General features: G+C 35.9%; 2 protein-coding genes across 2 annotated transcripts; both read left to right on the forward strand.

Moving 5' to 3' along the window:
- The first annotated feature begins 221 nt into the window (after positions 1 to 221).
- LOC100889216 (carbohydrate sulfotransferase 11) lies at positions 222 to 6653 on the forward strand. The gene is made up of 4 exons (XM_030972584.1): positions 222 to 341; positions 3096 to 3261; positions 5015 to 5076; positions 5583 to 6653. The coding sequence occupies exons 2-4, from the start codon at positions 3108 to 3110 to the stop codon at positions 6555 to 6557; spliced, it is 1191 nt and encodes a 396-aa protein (XP_030828444.1). The 5' UTR covers positions 222 to 341; positions 3096 to 3107; the 3' UTR covers positions 6558 to 6653.
- Positions 5650 to 12370, forward strand: LOC115919245 (carbohydrate sulfotransferase 11-like). Its single transcript, XM_030972585.1, has 2 exons — positions 5650 to 5736; positions 10720 to 12370. The coding sequence occupies exon 2, from the start codon at positions 10720 to 10722 to the stop codon at positions 11725 to 11727; it is 1008 nt and encodes a 335-aa protein (XP_030828445.1). The 5' UTR covers positions 5650 to 5736; the 3' UTR covers positions 11728 to 12370.
- The last annotated feature ends 4373 nt before the right edge of the window (positions 12371 to 16743 follow it).

Raw genomic sequence — 16743 nt, forward strand, 5'->3', positions numbered from 1 at the left:
TTTCATAAGATGTATAATCATTTACTGTTCATAGATGATTTTTAAAATAATTAGCAATTTTCTAGGTGTAAACTTTTTTTTGACTCACGCTGTATGCATGGGCGTAAATCCTTACGTAATACCTTTTGTTCAGGGGGATGATCTATTCATTCATCCCCCCTGAACAATAGGTATTACGTAAGGATTTACGCCCTGACCCTTGGAGAGATTTCCTTTCTCTTCGTCTTGTGACAGAGTTTTATGAACAGTGATATTTCTTGGAGATTCCCTTATATGAACTTTAATGCACATGCAACACCACTCGAGAGAGAAAGAGACTGGTTCACTGTTTGCTTAGGAAGGTAAGTAACTTTGCTAAATCATCATCTCTCAAAACTGACGTATTTGTCGATTTATCATACCTGTAGCCGGGAATGGTTATGTTTACAAGATTCTGCCAAAAGTATACACCCCCCAAAAAATGGATCCTGAGTCAATGGACTCAACATTGAACTGTTTTTAGCAATGATATTTTATTAGTACAGTACATTCCTCAGATCTACAAAAGACTTTGGCGTTGACCATATTTTGTGTGTAAGAGAGGGGAAGGAGGGGCAACTCATGTAACAAAGCATTTAGGGTCCTCATCATAATGAATTTTGTTATTATTAATTTTTGTTAAAGGTAAATGCCCCCCCCCCACACACACACACACCTGAAGCCTGTAACATCAGTACTTAGATCAATATTTTTGATTGAGTATTCATTTTGACATTATACGTCCTGAAGCCTAGTTGAACAACTTGTGTAATGACCCAATAAAATTGTGAAATCAGAATGGGTTCTTGATCAGGGTGTTTTAATGGGCCAAGTCTGGCAAAGTATAACTTATGAACATATTGAACATTTCAATCAGATTATAATGCACTTTTATGTTGCGTGCTTCTTGTGCATTCTGTTCATATATGAATAATTCATGTTGTGTTGTTGTTGTGTTGTTGTTGTTGTTTTAGTTTTATTAGCGTGTATCATTCATTTATGAATATTTACGCCGAATTCAAGTTGCATTCGAAAAAAGTGAATGGAAGCAGAAGAAAGAAGGGAAGAAAAAAATCTACGTTGTTTAATTTTTCGCATTTTGCGGAGATTCCATACACTCAGGCTGTCAACATAAAACCCCCAGATAAAATCATAGACCGTTTTGTGAGTAATTTCTGGCATGCTTTGTATGTATAGGCCTACTTATAGTATGTAGACTTTGCTTTGTATGTAGACTTATGAATTAATTGTTTTTAATGTTTGCCGTGAGTGAAAGTATTTCTCTTTCAACAGTGATTAATATTTGCACCTTGCAAATATCACGGGTCAATATAGCTTTTTTGAGCAAATTAACGATGGCGTGCTCAAAAGGGCAGATTACTTGTGTAGAACTTTATAATATAGTTTCAAAGTATTTTTCCATACCAGTTCTGAGTTTTATTTGCTTTGTGTAGGTGTGTGTATTTTAATTAGATTATCTTTGAAACATATTCTTCTCGTCGTATTAATGCTACATTGTCAAATTCGTATATTGTATGACTATATAGTTTCTTTTTGGTGGAGTGGTCTCATTTCAATTTTCTGTATAATAGGCGTAGAGTATAAGGAGGGAAAAAAACATTGTTTATCTACAAATGCAACTGTTTAAAGGTATTACAAAGTTTTGGTTTGGGGTCATGAATTTGGTTCAAATTAACATATTGGAAGCATATACGTTCCTACAATATACATTGATCGTTGTCGCGGTTGAAATCGAGTCTAAAGTTATGAAATTATAAATAATAAACTCTTTATGTTGTATAGCTCCCTCTCAAGGTCAAGATATTAATTTAACTATGAAAAAATGTTTCTTGACTAAAATCGACCGATTAGCTATTCCCGTTTGGAAATTATATATCCCAACTACATATTCTGAGATTTTCATGGTCGCAGCTACCATTGTACGGCCATAGGCGCTATTTGAAATTTATCAAAATTTACCGGGAGCACCGGTAAATTTTTATATTCAATTTTCACGAAAACAGAAGTGTTTTAGGGGCTATTTTTTTTAGTGCTTATAATACATCCACAGGGGCATCCAAATATATCAAAATTGTAAAGATTCACTATCCACCCAATTTTCAAAATCTCACAAAACTTTGTATTACCTTTAAGTATGCTGTATTTGCATTGTGTTATGAACTATCTTCGTTATTGATGAATAAAAGTCGCTATTTCTAAATTTGAATCTTTGCTATTAATGTTGGTTGCTGTGTGTTTCTTTGTGTCACCTTGTGCTTACTAAACAGAGTGGAATTTAAACTATATGCTCAAATAGCTAGGCCTACATGTAGAAAAGCAAATATTCAAGAAGAAAGTCATTTTTACAGATTTTTAATTTGTTATGGGCTGTCGGCACATATATATATTTTTTTTGTCCACTTTTTGAGGAAAATTTTCGCAACGACTCAGACGACCGCTGAATAAGCGGGGGGGGGGGGGGGGTAAGAGCCCCGGAAATTGGAAAATTACATCGTCAGATATTTCGTTCAGTGGCTTGGGGGAGGGGGGGGGGACACTTTTTAAAAAAAATTTTTTAAAGATGAGCTCTGGTCATCTGATTGCATTGTGAAAGAAAGGTTTTGGAATGGATCAGAAAAAGTTGATCATGTAGCATGTAAGTATTGGTGTGTACTTCAAAGTTCTGGAGTCATCAAAACCATAACAAATTTGGCCCAGCCTTGGTAAAGTAACAAGTACTGTACACAGAAAGATGTATATGGGACTACACAAAATGGTGTCGGGGCTCCTAACCTTGATTTTCTAATCTTTCTATGCTCATTGCTCAGCCAGTATACATTTTCTACCAATTTTTTTTGGCAAATGACATTTATTTGTAATCTAGAACATTCAGTGTAATTTTCGTTTGATTCTGTGAGAATGTTTTTGTTTTTTGTTTACCAGAACTCACCTTTATCTTTAACCCCCCCCCCCCTGCGCACGCGTCTGTCTGTACGGTTGCAGATTATGAAAAAGAAAGCTCTCTGCTGGAAAATGTTTCCCTTTACCTCTTGAACTTCTCTCTTTTTTCTCCTCAGTTCTTTCTTTCAATGTCTTCCAAGATGGAACATAAGCCTCGTCGACTTTACTTTTTGGAGATTATGTCTACGAGAAAGAACGTGATCGTTGTCGTCGGCATCATTGTTCTATTGATCCTCATCAATCTCGGGTTCGTCCTTCGAGGACTACTTGATATTTCTTCAGGTGTGTATCAGATGAAAACACAACTATTTCGACACAATTATACAGTGATCTATCATTTTCATACAACATAAATCGGTTATACAGTGCGTCCCAGAAAAAGACGAAACTGAGAATTATGGAAGTTTTATCATAACTTAGTCACAATTATAATTAATAAATGACACAAATTTGTAAAGCTTGGATCCTCCTCTTTCATTTGATCCAACTCATATGATGCATATTTTATGCATGAGTGATTAAAATCAATTTGAAGAGAGGAAACCGAAAAGTCATTTGGCGGACGGTATCTGAGTTTCGAAGAGAAAATCACATTTTAGAAAGTTGAGTTTTGCCCTTTCATATGCCTCTCAATCAGGAAAAAATGAGCAAGGAATGACAAAGTTCTGTTCGTTTAAAGTAGTGCTTGCATTTCCATAATTTTATCAAACGAATTCGTTTTCACTGGCTACCTGCCGTAGCAACATGCAGAATTGACGAAAGACTTAAATCCGTTTCGTTGACAATCAGCCATGCATAACGTCTTTCGTCTACGGCTGATTGTCAACGAAACGGAGTTAAGTCTTTTGTTAATTCCGTTTGTTGCTACGGCAAGCATCCAGTGAAAACGAATTCGTTTAATCAAAGTATGGAAATGCAAGCATTACTTTAAACAAACGGAACTTTCTTATTCCTAGCTCATTTTCCCTGATTGAGGTGTCATATGAAAGGACAGAAACTCAACTTTCTAGAAATGTAATGTTCTCTTTGAAATTCAGATACCGTCCGCCAAATGACTTTTTGGTTTCCTCTCTTCAAATTAATTTCAATCACTCATGAGTTTTAATCATAAGCTTTACAAATATGTGTCACTTATCAATTATAATTGTGATTAAGTTATGATACAACATCGATAATTCTCGGTTTCCTTTTTTCTGGGACGCACTGTATATATCCCCTACCCCTCCCCCCTCTCCACTCCTCATTCCCTATCTCTGTCACACACACACTCTCTCTCTTTCTCTTTCTATCTCTCTCTTTCTCTCTCTCTCTCTCTACCTCTCAATATCTCTTCGAAAGCACTAAAGAGTCATAATCAATTAATTTGTCCCAACTTTGTTATGAAAGAGAAAATTCATGGACTCTATTATAGTGACGGAACCATCAGCACCTGCATAAAAAATTATCAGAAACACCAGTGAATGTTCCAATGGCTATATACAACCTATGGGGCCGACAGGCCAATCGACCGACAATTTCTATCTTCCCTCATTCATTTATTTGCTTTTCGGTATATGGACCACTTTTGTTAACCTTCCATTGTTTGAGTTAGGGAAGGCTATTGAAGTTACTCGTAGTCGTAATAGATATAACTTTCGAGATGAGAAAAATTAAATTGTTCCCAATTTTGTTTTTCTTGCCCTTGTCTTACGGCTCCTTCAAAACACTTTTAAATAAATAGACGACACCACAGGTTTTACATTTTACGCCATCAAAAACGGCGGTATACGTGACCAAAGCCCGTTAAGATTATGTCGTCACGATAAGATAAATTGTACATTCAGCAAAAATATTGCTCTTTTGGAATCCCATTATGTAGCAGAAACATATATATATATATATATATATATATATATAATTTTTTTTTTTGTTGGGGAGGGGGGGGGGGGGATGGGTGAGGTAGCTAGGACAGAATAAATTATATACCTTCTTAAATTTCAGAATTCACAGTATACAGTGTAATTATATTCTTAACTTTGGAATCCTCTGCATACAGATCCAGTTTATAAACCGAAGGCACGTTCCCGAAATGAAGAACAAGATGAACGTATATCCACGGTATGTAACATCAATCATCAATCTTACTTTCAGAGGTGCTATGTAATTACATATCATAAATGTAAGGAGCATGAATGCATGATGTATGCAGAGGACTTGGAAATTAGTCCGTTTATTGAGAAAAAGGATAATTTAATTTGGCAAAGTGTGGTGTCAAATTACTTGAGTATTTGTTTCAATATCGAGTTTTTCCCTCATATTTTCATCTCACCATTGGAAGGATCGAAACCTGTGGATCAATCAACCCCACATTTGTGAGATCAGTTAACCCCACAAATAGCCCTAATCCTAATCCCAAGTTTGTTATTATTTCAATGAAACTGTTTAGATTAGACTTACGTTTTGAAGAAGAACAAAGAAAATATACCTCGCGGTGATTATTTTTCTCTGTGAAAACAAATAAACACAAAGTTTAGCTCCATCATGTCTACTGGGATCTGGAAATATGAGATCTGAAATTATGCAGTTTGAAGATGGTAAAACGATTTCTCACTATCTCGATACAGATTGGGACTTTATACGACAGTGTAATAAACTTGTCAACCAATGCTCCAGTTGATAAGATGACATCATCTAATATATTTTTCATGGATGAGCAAGATGCGATCCAGAAAGCCAGACGAGCGCAAGTAAGCCACACTTGTATCAAGAACAGTTCAGGTGGGACATTCACAGATTTTATGAAGTTAAGCAGTCATTACCTTATTGTTGATGAGAAGTACAAGCTCATCTATTGCTCAGTTCCAAAGGTCGCTTCTACCAGCTGGAAACGAGTACTTCTGGTCCTGAGGGGAATTATGAAGGACACCTATGATCTCTCACAGTCAGACGTTAACAACAAAGTAGCGCCCCAGAAACTAAAGTATCTTCGGTTTTACCCGGAGGAGGACATTCGGAGGATGCTGAAAGAATTCACCAAGTTTTTAGTCGTTCGAGACCCCTTCTCAAGAATTTTGTCAGCTTTCAGGAATAAACTAGACCCTCTGTCAGACTTTAGGAAATGTGATATCTGGCAGAAGGGTATTGGTATGCATATTCTGAAGAAATACAAACCTCTGTCTCTCATTGGACCAAGTCGTCCTGTATTCAAGAGACTCTCAACACCAAAAGGGGTGGTCCGCTATGACTTAAACATGGCTGACTTTGTTAAGTTCTTGGTAGACCCTCTAGAGAAAAACGACGAAGAACATTGGTCAGAAATCCATAAATTGTGTTCTCCGTGTCTAGTCGAGTATGATATAATAAGTAAATTTGAAACGTTGGACACAGACGCTGAATATATTCTCCGTCGTATACACGCAGACTCTATCGTCCAATTTCCATCATCGATTGGAAGTAGTCCTACGAATAGCTCTAATACTGCGTCAATAAAGTCATATTTCAAAGATGTACCACGGAGCGACTTGGATAAACTATACAGACGCTATCAGTTAGACTTTGAGCTTTTTGGTTATGATAACCCCGACATGGGCCTATCGTAGTAAGTGCATTACTTGTGTTATTTACAGAATAATACTTTGTCTCAATGCCAGTATTTCATGTTATATAGATGTGTGAATACATTACACCTATATTTTTATATTAATTTCGTCTGATTTAGATGCATATTAGGAAATTGAAGTGAATGGAAATAGTTTAAAAAATCATTTCATATCATCATTTCAGAACTCATGTACCATTATTATAAATATTTGAAGTCGCTAATAAGCACTTATATTATGTTTAGCAATATTATGAACTATATGACTGTTATCTTTGATGGTGCACAATACAGTTAAATAATTAATATTAGGGCCCTTTATACATTCCACTGCCAAAAGTTTGCTGCATGACGTAGATGGGGTGAAATTGACCTGACTGGGGGTCCGTTTTGGAGGGCTCAATACTGGGGGCTAAAGTCGATTTTTTAATTAAAAAAACAAGATTATTACAACTGATTTTGAAATCAGACGTTTAATAAACTTTCTTTTACTCTAAATTACTACCTTTCCCAAGCCGGGGTTAGGGGCAGGGCATCTCTCTATAAAAAGAGGGGTTTTGTCCCTTTTCCTGTCTCCCTCGCAAGAAAAAATAACAATATGACATTTTTCCTCACCCGGTTGCCAGAATTTACGGACTCCCAGGTCGAAATTCCATTAGGATCCGATCCTATTGGACCATCAGAAACCATTAGAGCTATTGGTGTCTTATGGTTTCAATAGGGAAAGTGAAATGATGGACCCACAGAAACCATTAGAAAATATCTATTGGACCAACACAAACCCACAGAAAGAAATGCTGATGGACTAACAGAAAGCTTCTATTGGACCAGCATCCACCCATGTCTTCTATGGGTTTCTGTTGGTCCATTAGATACTTTCTTCTATGATGGGTTTCTGTTGGTCCATTAGATATTTTCTATATGGGTTCCTGTTGGTCCATTAGAGATCTTTCTATGGGTTTCTAATGGTCCCATATTCTGAATTCCCTATTGAAACCAATAGTCCAATGGCTTCCATTGGTAAATCAATAATGATAAATCAAAAATCGATTTTAGCAACTGTCCACCAAAAAAAGTATATTCTAGTCTCAATTGCATTAACTTCTTTACATAGATCTCTTGAAGTGAGTTAAAGAATATCCTTTATTTTAACTGAAAGCTTGTACTATTCCTATATAATAAACATACATGAATTATTTCTTGGTTAGTAATCATTATAATCAATATATATCTATTGCTAAAACGTGAATGAAATTGTAACATGATTAAACAAATAATCTATTGGTCATTAGTTGCCGAAAAAAGATAGAATTCACAAAATTGATGTACATTGTCATAAGTTGCTGAACAAATTATGATAAATGTAATTTTCTGTGAACACGTATGAAGTAATCATGAATATGCATGAGATAGATTTAGCTGTTGGTTTCGATTGGATTCTATTAAACCTAGTGGTTTCTATTGGTCCCATTGGGTTCTATTGGTCTCATTGGTTTTCTATTGGTCCTATCGGTCCTATTGGTCCTATTGGTCCTATCGGTTCTATTGGTTTCTATTGGTCTTATTGGTTTATATTGGTCCTATTGGTTTCTATTGGTCCTATTGGTCCTATTGGTTTCTATTGGTCTTATTGGTTTCTATTGGTCCTATTGGTTTCTATTGGTCCTATTGGTTTCTATTTCTATTGGTTTCTATTGGTTTCTGATGGTTTGAATGTTTCGTAAGTACAACCATATAAAATATTTATTTTGGTCTAGGATACAGAGTTTCAAATTTAAAAACTCTTTTTTTTTCTCTCTCACTATATATGTTGCTACGCTCCTTTGCAATTAAGAGACGCATTGTTGTTTTTTTACTACAACAATAGAACGGGTTTCTGGTGCTTTAAATACGCGATTTCAGCATTTAAAAAGCTATCAAATTTCCTAATTCTCTAAGATACAAAGTTTTTAAAATCTGAATATATCACTCGCAGTAGAAGCATTATTTCTTAAGACTGTACTATAGGAACATAGTCTACTCCATGTAACCCCAAATTGTGGGAAGGGGTTTCTTAAAAACTGGAGGAGGAAAACTCGTTTTGCCTCGCCTCTTGTAAGACAACAATATAAATTATATGAAATCATTTCGCAGTGCCCCTCTCAGAAGACAAAAATGAATGTAAATTATTTAAATGTTTAAATAAATTGTTATTTGCCTGAGTGTTTAAAAGTTTACTGAGTATGTGTCGCTTGATTTTATTTTTGGAAATATCACATAAGCAATTTTTCGTTCGGTCGCTGCACTCCCTCGCATAATATACTTAATTCAAGTACTGTAGGGATTATGTTCTCTTACGCATGCTCTGTCTTAAGTTAAAAATATTTCTAGCCCCATATAATTTGCCTCTCCCCCCCCCCCCCCCCTTAAAAAAATATATAAAATGGAAGAGTTCCGGTAAGCCTGATAAAATAGAGAGTGAGAGTGAGAGAGAACGTGGAGAAGGACAGAGGAAGGGATGGAGAGAATAAGCTAAGATAAAAAAGTTGAAATAGTGAGAACTCTTACATTACTTTTGAGTCAATATCAATTATAAGCGTGAACTCGCGGAGCATCATTCTGTTCTGTTGCATGCTTCTTCTCATTAACACCACTATCGGCGGGTCGTGATTCAGAGCAAGATGTTACCATCTCATAAACATAAGATTGTTCTCTGTGCAACAGCTATCATTGGTATGGTAGTATGTTCTATCTACACATCATTATCTTCACCATCCGTTAGACACCTGGTTGATATCAGTAAGTTTATCACTTTTCATATATAATTTGTTTGTATCAACATTTCTATATTATACGAAAATTGCATTAGGTAGCATTCGGAATTGTGTTTTGTGAAACGAAAAGTACTCTAGTTAAAATTGAGCTGTCGCTGTTTGAGAATGAATATTAATTATAAATCAGTTTCCACCATATTTTTGATGTCACATACGTGCACTTTTGTGTCCTTTTAGTTTGGTAATGATATTGAATACTCTAGTTACCATGAACATGAATATGAGAAAAGGAGATTAAAATAGTGTGTGTGACGTGAAATCAAATACTCGACTTGACTTTGGTTCTGATATCGTTTCCGAATTTGAATCACTTTCAGATTATGTTGATACAACGTTATTTATTCAAAATAAACAATGAGGTCTTTTATCTGGGGTTTGTATAGACCTGGAGTGCTGGTTATTAAACTATATTAATTATTTAAAGTCATTCGAAATACATTCTATTCAGGAGTGGCTAACTTCAGGGGGGAACCTATACCGGCAGGACTGGAAACGATATATACCAGGGAGCGCTAACATTATTTTAGGCATTGATTAACTTTCCTTTTGGCCTTTATAGCTTTTCTCAATGTTTCTATCATTACTTGGATCTTTTATATTTCTGTGAAAATTCAGTGAGGTTTTGCATTTTTAGTGTGAATTTCATTTTAATCTGTTTTACTGTTTCTTTCATAATCCTATAACTTATCATACTGACGATAGAGAATCTTGTTTCCTTTTATTTTTCAGAATATGAAAGTTTTTGCAAGATAAATTATGCAGCGTCTTTAAAAAGGGTAAGAAAATCATCATTATTTACAATAAATGTTATGAAAATTAAAAGATTACTAATATTACATGTTATTAACATTTAATACATATCCCTTTTAAATTGATAGTCAATAATATGTACGCACTTATATAAATTTGACATGAGGCATAAAAGTAAAAATTATCCGGGTGTAGAAGCAGTGGTATAGTACACTAGCTTGATCATCATGAAAAGCACCTTTAGCATAATAGTCTTATGTATTTATAACAGGTGGCCCTCAAAAGAACGCAACATATGAGATCTGCATTTTCGACGACAACATTCGGGTTTTGGGCGTATAAAATTCTTTCATAAATAAAATGACACCAAGATAATTATCATCGGGACTGGGTAAGACGTTTTAATTATACGTGTTTGTTTTTTTGTGTAAGGCGACGTCACTTTCAAAATTTGCTACTTTTAAACCAAATGACTGCTCTCATCAACGACAAGTATGTTGTCAACACAGCTGATTATACGAGAAGACATAACGTGAAAGTGTTTTTTTAATCATCCTGATCAATAATATTATCATATCTTTTTCACCTTTCAATTCTTAGATGACATCTACATCTCATTCATGGAGGCCATTCCAACCGAAGGTTCAGTTACCCTTAAGTTACACAACGAAATCGAAGTCAACCTTGGCACCGACATCATTGACCGTGAACGGAGACAAGGAGTCACTTGATTCCATGGACACCCAGGTCGATATTCAGCGACGTCGTCGAGCGCAATTAAAAAAAGGATGCCTCGCACACGATGTGCACTACAACCAGGGAGACGGCATGCCAAGCGGTACACTCATTGTCGATGATAAATACAAACCCGTCTATTGTAATGTACCGAAGGTGGCTTGTACGAGCTGGCAACGGGTCTTTCTTGTTTTGAATGGTGTCATGAACCACACCGACGATCTGTCACAACCACAAGTCAATAATAATGTCGGACCTCGTAAGCTCAGATCTCTCAACTCTTACAAGAAAAGTCGGAGAGCTGAAATCACAAAGTTTCTGGTGGTACGTCACCCGTTTCATTGTGTATTACTATTATCTGACTATCGAAATAAACTATGGGCAGGATCGCCGACATCAAATAGCTCGGAATCATTTCAGAGCGTAATTGAATTGCATATCCTTAAAGAATATAGACCAAATACAATATTGAATAACAAAAGCGGTAGCATCGAGCGTAAAGTGATATCCACAAAACAAGCGCGGAAAGTCATCTATGATCTCCGATTTGATGAATTTGTAAAATTCTTGACGAACACGACGGAAATAGCTTCATTTCTGAAAAACCCTCATTGGAGAGAGATCAATCGACTATGTGGACCATGTCAAATCAATTACGACGTCATCAGTCATTTCGAGTCCCTGGTTGATGACGCTCTCTATATCCTTCGTCTTGTACATGCTGACCACATCGTTGAGTTTCCGTCCTCGAAAGGGAGTAGTCCAACCAACAGCTCTTCCAAGTCTCTATACGAGTCCTACTATGCTGGTGTTCCTCTGGTTGACTTAGAAAAACTCTACCAAAAATACCGACCCGACTTTGAATTATTTTGATATGAGAAACCAGCTGTTATTTTATGAAGATAAAGTCATTTGATTTTGTTCCTTATACTATAACGTTGTAACGAGGGAGAAAACAATTGGAACGATTTTTGTGAAGTCCTCTTAAGGACAATTTGAGTACCCATTGGGTATGTTGCATCATTAACTTAAATCGAATGTTAAATAGCCACATGAAGTACAAGAGGGGGGCTTGGCCTGCATCTCTCGAGGATTTCGAATTGTTTCAATTCGGCAAAAAAAAACCCTGATTACCTCATATTCGGGCACACTTGACAGATTGTGTAAATTTATTTACTTATGTATTCCTGTGACAAACCAGCATTTTCCACTATTAAAAAGTGTCAAAATTAATGTTTATATGCTAGTTTCGCTCTCTCGCAGAATTTGAAATCTGGGAAGTTGATTTTCGGCCAAGAGCTGTCACCCCCTCCAGCACATTTCGTTTCTGATCGAAGTCATGAGCTTTTTCCTCAACATTCAGTGAGTTATAAACTTCTGAAAACATTCATTGAGTCAATGAATAAATGCACAATAAATGCAGACAAACAATTGATTCTATCTTAAACTATTAGGCATAGAATCATACTGGCGAACAGTAATTCAATAAATACTCTATAACTGAATTATATTACAACCCCTTGACTATGCTTTTTTCCCGTCCCCTTCCCTACTTCACCTTTCTTATTTTCTATTTGCTTTTTTATACAAATATTTGTCACTGTGTGCAAATTTGATAATCTGAGGAATTGTTTTGCCCATGACATATAACCAGACTCTCGTAAATTAATTTTGTTGGAAGATTTCAGGCTCACTTCGATATCAGGAAATGGATTGGACAATCCAACACTCATATTTAAATAGTTTTTAACGTTTAATTTCGAATCCGCGGCTCGGGATTTTATGCGCCTGGCCCCTCTATTCAATAACGTCTCCCAAGCCTTCTGGAATGACCCCAATCTCCCGATTACAAGGGCCAGGCGCGGCTTTACCAGGAGTGCTTTTGCATGAACCTTTTTTTTTCTCGATAAATATAATTATGCTAGATTCCGACCGAGATTGCACTGATGATAGGATTATCATCATCCCCAATACTCTTGCAGTTCACTTCCCTCTCCTCCTTATTCCCTTATCCATCGTTACCATCACTGACGTATTGCCGCCCCCTTTTTCAATAACGGCTCTCAAGCCTTCGGGAATGACCCCAACATTTCCTGATTACCATTCTGCAACTCTTTGGAGGGGCCGGCCGGGCGCGGCCTTTTCAGAAGTGTTTTAACACTAATCAACAAGCATACTTATTACTTAGTATTTCTTTTAAATAAGCTGAATTCCGACTCAGTTTTGCACAACCTTAAAATTATAATACGGTCAGGCAACCCCCCCTCCCCTCCCCTCAATGCGCTCATTTCATACGCGTAAACCCCCTCCCCAGTTTTTCCTTTATTTGTCGTTACTGTCACTTAGTGTCATTTCCTTGTAACTTTCTTCTTTTTTAACCCGGCTTCTCTCTTCTTTTTCCTTCTCTTTCTTTTCTTTTTTGTTTTCTTCTTTTTTTCTTCTTTTCTCTTCTCCTTTCATTTCTCTTCTTTCTTTTTTCTTCTCTTTTTTGCGCCGCCAATGGTGGGGGGGGGGGGGGGCACGGCCGTTTCGCCCCCCCTGCATTTAGAGCCATACATACAAAGAAATTTGACAACTTTGTTTCACTTGGTCACAGAATGGCGTGCATAACAATAACAAATAAGAATTCCCTATTATAATATATTGTGTCCAACTCAAACCAGGTTGGCCTAACTCTCATTTATCAATGCCTCTGGGCAATTCCACGGTAACGGAAGGACACTCAGACAAGATTTTTGAACTTCAGGTTCATACTAAAAGAACTGTTTTATTAGTATAAGATGTGAAACAGTACAGATATAATACCTATATAAGTGCCTTTAATTCTCCCCAAAAAAATTGTCATTATAGTTAAGTAGTTTAAGAATGTGCATATTAACTATCTCGGTAACGGAAGGACATAAAAATGGACATGGTTTTTCCAGTTAATTAGTGTTTATCCAAACTTTGTGAAGTTGATGAAGCTTTCCACTTGACTGAAACACATTTTGTTCCCCATAGTTTAATACATACTAATAAAACATTTCTTTTAGTATGAACCTGAAGTTCAAAAATCATGTCTGAGTGTCCTTCCGTTACCGTGGAATTGCCCCTCTGTTCTCATGGAGAGAACAGCGACATCTATAGTCCATTACACATGCAGGGTTCAAAACAAGAAAGAGAGAACTTTCAGTCAAGGTGAGATTGGATTACGTTTATTAGGAAAAATAGTTTTATTTTCATTCGTTTCTTTTTTCTTTTTTAAAATAACAGAGCAGTTTTTTCACGAAGATAAGCCAACATAACAATCAAAGAATTAGGCATGACAATGGTTTTTAGCAAATTTTATGTATTTCATAAAAAAACACAAGCTATCCCTGACCTGATCGTCCAATTAGACGTAGCCCGCTAGCTGTACGACCACCCCGACCGACGGCCATGGAAGTGTTGAGATTACCAGGTAGGTTATCCGACATGACTAAGAAGAAGCGACCTAACGTTCTGACCAAAGTTTTGCCAAGCCTTTTTAAAATTCTAAAGCTAGGCCATACATATTCATAACATTTGAGTCGATGAGCCCAGATCATCCCCATAATTATAGACAGCAGGTTCATTTCACCCACAATAATGGGTTTACTTGATGGTTTCTAATACGTTTTCCTATACAAATCTTCCTAATTGCAACAACTTAATATATCTTGAAATTGTAAATAGTACTTCTAAGGAAACAAGTATAATAGATACGAGAATAATTTCTAACACTTCTTTCTTGTTGGTTCTCAACTTGAAGAAGCTTATAAAAGTTAAGTATTTAATGTCTTTTTCATCATTATAATTAGCCTGTAGTTACGGTATCATAATGTGTTAATGTTTGACATTGAAATCTTACTTTGGTTCGCATGCCATATATCATGATTATTATAATGCGTTTCACTGAATATTATAATAATAAATGGATTTGTATAATATCTAAAAGTCCTTAATCATTATTATAAAAAGGGAAATGATGATAGAAGTTTGAGATTATTCATGAGAAGAAACAAATCTGTAGCCAGTTTTTCATACAGTGTCATAATCAGTGCAATCATATGTATGATTACCTTTGTTGAAAAGAAAAGAAATATCAACTGTATCATTTCTTAACAAAGTTATGTTTTTAAAAATAAAATACATTCTAAATACAGTAGGCTACTTCCCGCTCTCTTTGCCAGCTAGACAATCTTATTAACAAGACAGATTTAATTCATGTCACACTTATTATATCAATATAATGAAACACTGAAATACTGTTTGGTTGCAAAAATGAAAATGATAATATCTGATTAAATACATACTAATATTTCTTTTGTCTCTGGATAGTACTTCTTCTCCCAGGCAGGGGGTTAGTATAATCATGATGAGCTTATTACTTAATCATCCCTTCAGATGATCTATCTAACATCAACCTTAATCCATAAAGTACTTAACCATGATTTACATCAAACTCCTAAATGATTCTATTATTTTCAAAACCATTTCACAACGATCAATTTTGCAAGGTCCTAATAAAGACTATATACATTGCAACATCAATGTTTGAGTCCTGCCTTCTGGTCGCAAATATTAAAAGGACTTTGTAACATTGTTCAGATGAGAGATAGTGGTGCTAAGGTAGTGACTTCAATGCTAGATGTACAATTAAAGATAATCTGAAAATTTGAGTGAAAACGGACCATTATTCATGGTACAAATTGGGGAAAACTGATCTGATCGATTCCTTAATTCTCCCAACTATATTATTGCAATTTAATTACATTTTAGGTGAATGGAAATCTCACAAAGCAATAAAATCGCTCTACATTCCATTCCAGACATTTAAGTGTTGACAGGTTTTTTATAGCCTGTTTTATGTCTTTTTTGCATGGAAAAACGGTTGGAAAATTCAAAAATGGTTGGGAGAATTTACTGTTAATCACTGTTAGAGGGTGTCGTACATCGACGCCTTCAAAGAAAACCATAGATATCTTTGTGGTTTGAGAATTTTTTTCAGGATTTTTTGCATGTCAGAGGGTTAGTACAGTACAAGGAATATAGTAAGTAACATTTTATACACAAATTAAGCAATTTTTTCATCAACCTTCCACAATGTTACCAAGTTACTTTAAGATCTATAGCCTTATGTGTCAACCATGAACTACAAGGCAATCCATCAATGTATTCATTACCCTTACCCTCAGGCTGGTTTCTTGCAATCGTGTAGTATATAATCTCCGGAGCAAGACCCGTCATTTTCACATGTGAACGATTAATATTATGGACAGTAATTGGTTCCTGCTATTCTGTATGTGTGATGATTTCAGGGTTACTTACAGCTATTGACAGGCAACATGACATTTTGACAACATGACAAAATAAACACATTTATTTATAACAAAATACAATGTAGTACTGAAAAGAGTGTGCAGTGTACGATGCTGTAGCTAGCTGTGCAAACCGTCTTTCTTCTTTAAAATATATCTTGCTTGTGCATATAACATCATAAGGTAAATCATTTCCTTGATTTGTTTTCCTCCATTGTACATGAATGGATATGCAAAGTTTTTTGTGTGACTTAGGTCCTGGTAAATTACGCAACGTGACTTGTTTTTCATCCATCTGTACCCTTGATGGTTGCATTTAAAGTGTTTGTTGTCACTAAGACAGTGTGCGTCAGAGAGGGGAAAAGGGTATACCAATCACTTTGACTCTTGGGTCTCTCTTCCCAATATGGACCACTACATCGGGGATTTCCCTTTTCTAGAGCAAAAAGTCTAACGTGCATAGGTGATTACACTCCTACACACAGGACCTCCATTTAATGAGCCATCCGAGCGACGGAGGGTCACGTAAACACACAACGATGTCATCCGTCTGCAGGCGATTCGAACCTAC

The sequence above is a fragment of the Strongylocentrotus purpuratus genome, unplaced genomic scaffold (genome assembly GCF_000002235.5).
Source record: "Strongylocentrotus purpuratus isolate Spur 01 unplaced genomic scaffold, Spur_5.0 spur5_scaffold_6, whole genome shotgun sequence".
Taxonomy (NCBI): domain Eukaryota; kingdom Metazoa; phylum Echinodermata; class Echinoidea; order Camarodonta; family Strongylocentrotidae; genus Strongylocentrotus; species Strongylocentrotus purpuratus.